The sequence below is a fragment of the Sinocyclocheilus anshuiensis genome, unplaced genomic scaffold (genome assembly GCF_001515605.1).
Source record: "Sinocyclocheilus anshuiensis isolate Anshui unplaced genomic scaffold, SAMN03320099.WGS_v1.1 scaffold13, whole genome shotgun sequence".
Taxonomy (NCBI): domain Eukaryota; kingdom Metazoa; phylum Chordata; class Actinopteri; order Cypriniformes; family Cyprinidae; genus Sinocyclocheilus; species Sinocyclocheilus anshuiensis.
In genome coordinates, this window is record NW_015538026.1 from 1,218,171 (window position 1) to 1,220,719 (window position 2,549).

At 36.3% G+C, this 2,549-nt stretch overlaps 1 protein-coding gene across 1 annotated transcript in view; it reads right to left on the bottom strand.

Annotated features, from left to right (window-relative positions):
* Positions 1-2,549, bottom strand: part of LOC107679274 (serine/threonine-protein kinase 38-like) — a 12,239-nt gene that overhangs the window by 1,731 nt on the left and 7,959 nt on the right. Inside the window, exon 13 of the mRNA XM_016474794.1 lies at positions 65-159. Coding sequence (XP_016330280.1) covers positions 65-159 — 95 coding nt within the window. The remainder of the gene's footprint in view (positions 1-64; positions 160-2,549) is intronic.

A 2,549-nucleotide genomic window follows, 5' to 3' on the forward strand; every position in this document is an offset into this window, starting at 1 on the left:
ACCCCCCCCCCCCCCAAAAAAAGTCATGTATTTTAGTAAGCATTACAAATAACTGAAAACACACCTGAAGGCTGGAGGATGTCTGAATCAGGAAACTCGTCAAAGTTGGAAGTGTCGTCAATGCTTTTGATCTCAATTGGAATAGCTGCCGGTCTCTCCCTGGACGAAAGAAAAAAAAACGCATATTAGAATGATTTCTGAAGGATCATGTGATACTGAAGACTGGAGTAATGGCAGCCTTGGTGATAAAGACTTCTTTCAAAATGTGCTCTACTTGTAGTATGATGAATGAACCAGAAGTAATACAAGCCCCAAAGTTACGTTTTTTTTTTGTTTTTTTACTGCTTATTTGACAAGACAAGTCATTTTTTAACAAAACTGGATACATAAATAAATGAATTAATAAAAACTATTTCCTGGATGATAACTGGATACCACTTGCTGAATTAAACATGCAATGTGACAAGATCATTTGACCAATTAAGATCAATCATTTGTTGAAATATTTATAATGCAATGATGCCTCACATTTCACCAGTGGTGGAAAGAGTACTGAAAATTTGTATTTAAGTACAAGTACTGTTACATTGCTGAAATAATACTCAATTACAAGTAAAAGTACTGGTGTCAAAACAGTACTTCAGTTAAAATACAAAGTACTCCTCTCAAAAACTACTCAGAGTACTAGTTACTAGTTACTTTTTAGCCGGCGATATTTAATGAATTACCAAAAAATATTCATATCAAAGATCTATGTGGATAATAACTACTTTAAACAAAACCCACTTTTATCTTATTGACAAAATACGTGAATTAGTGGTCATGATACAGGAATTTCTAACTTCAATACCTTGAAAAATATCAGTATCAAAGTACCCGTGAATGGGAAGTTGCAACTGACTTCAGTGTTGTGATGTATTTCCAAGTGAAACGGAATATTGAATAAAGGGCAGGGTTTTATTGTGGTGCACCTCCACTCCACCTCTTGCTCATAGCAGATTCACGGTTGGATAGGAGTGGTTAAGAATATCTGCTTGTTACGTCTAACATCACGCTTCACCGCTTCTGGGTCCTAATGCTCTGCCAGACGCCCCAAGAACACAACAAACTGCTAATATACACCCACAATGTCATGTAATACTGAAAGATTAAGTTCCGTCTGCTCTGGTATAGTTAAGGATGACGTCAATATTGCCATATCAATTTGAGCCGGATTTAGACCCCGAGAATATTGAACAAGAGGATCGCCCAGAACCTTTGCACGCACGGACATTGCAAGACATATTAGAGTGGTAACTTTATTGCTGTTGTTTTTTGGCTAAATCACGTTTTAGATAGGATGTCAACAACCGCTTAAAAACAACTGCATTTACTATGTACAGATAAGTGCATATGTATTATTTTTATTGTTATTTAATTATAGATATTTTAATATCTCAATTATTTTTTTGTCCATCCATTTTTTGTCAAGGCAACCATTATTTCAAGCTTTAAATGGTTTAATCCAAGTCTTCTAAAAAGACACATTCGCTTTATATGATGAACAGATTTTATATAGGCTTTTATTTACATACATATAAATATTGATCAATTACCATTACAAAAATCTCAGTCTTAAACGTTTGGGCCCTATTGTCTTTAAAATAGGGTAACTTTGTAGCAAAAGCTTACAGCACAAGGAAGCTTGATTTCAAATTTGATTTAAAACTGAACTGAATTTACAAAAAAAAACAAGTACAGAGTCAGTAATAAAATTATAAAACAAATGACCTCAATTCAGTTTGAGGTATTCAAAATATGACAACACTGAATTTTTTTCCGTCTGCTCCGGTTTAGTTAAGGATGGCGTTAATATTGCCATATCAATTTGAGCCGGATTCAGACCCAGAGAATATTGAACAAGAGGATCGCGCAGAACCTTTGCATGCACGGATGCACGGATATCGCAAGACAGATTAGAGTGGTAACGTAATTGTTGTTTTTTGGCTAAATCACGTTTTAGATAGGATGTCAACAACCGCTTAAAAACAACTGCATTTACTATGTACTGATAAGTGCAACGGTAATATGTATTACATCGTAGAAATGGCATACAACTTATACTTTGAAACGTAAATAACACACACAACAACAAATAAAGCAGCACACTTACAGGCTGTGATGCAGATACAGCAGATTGTCCCGACAAAGTAGGAACTGCTCCGTCTTTTAGCAAAAGCTTTTTGGCGAAACCAGCACTGTACTCCCTCATGACTCCCCTCAAAACTTGAGGCTACAGCAGCACTTCTTCTTCCTCGTCGCCTTGTCTGATGCACTCAACCAAGCATTCTAACCACGACCTCGCCCCTCCCCACATCCCAACCATTCGAATTTCCGTAGGCGGGATTTATTTTAATGATATTCTAATGGGCCGCTTTGTGATATCACAAACCCCAGAAAACCACGCTGTAGTCCAAACAAGCTGTTCGTTGTAGTGCTTGAAAAGGGATTTTTTAAAAACTAAATATCTCCCTTTGGAGTGGACTTTGAGATTTGTAACTTTCTAGATC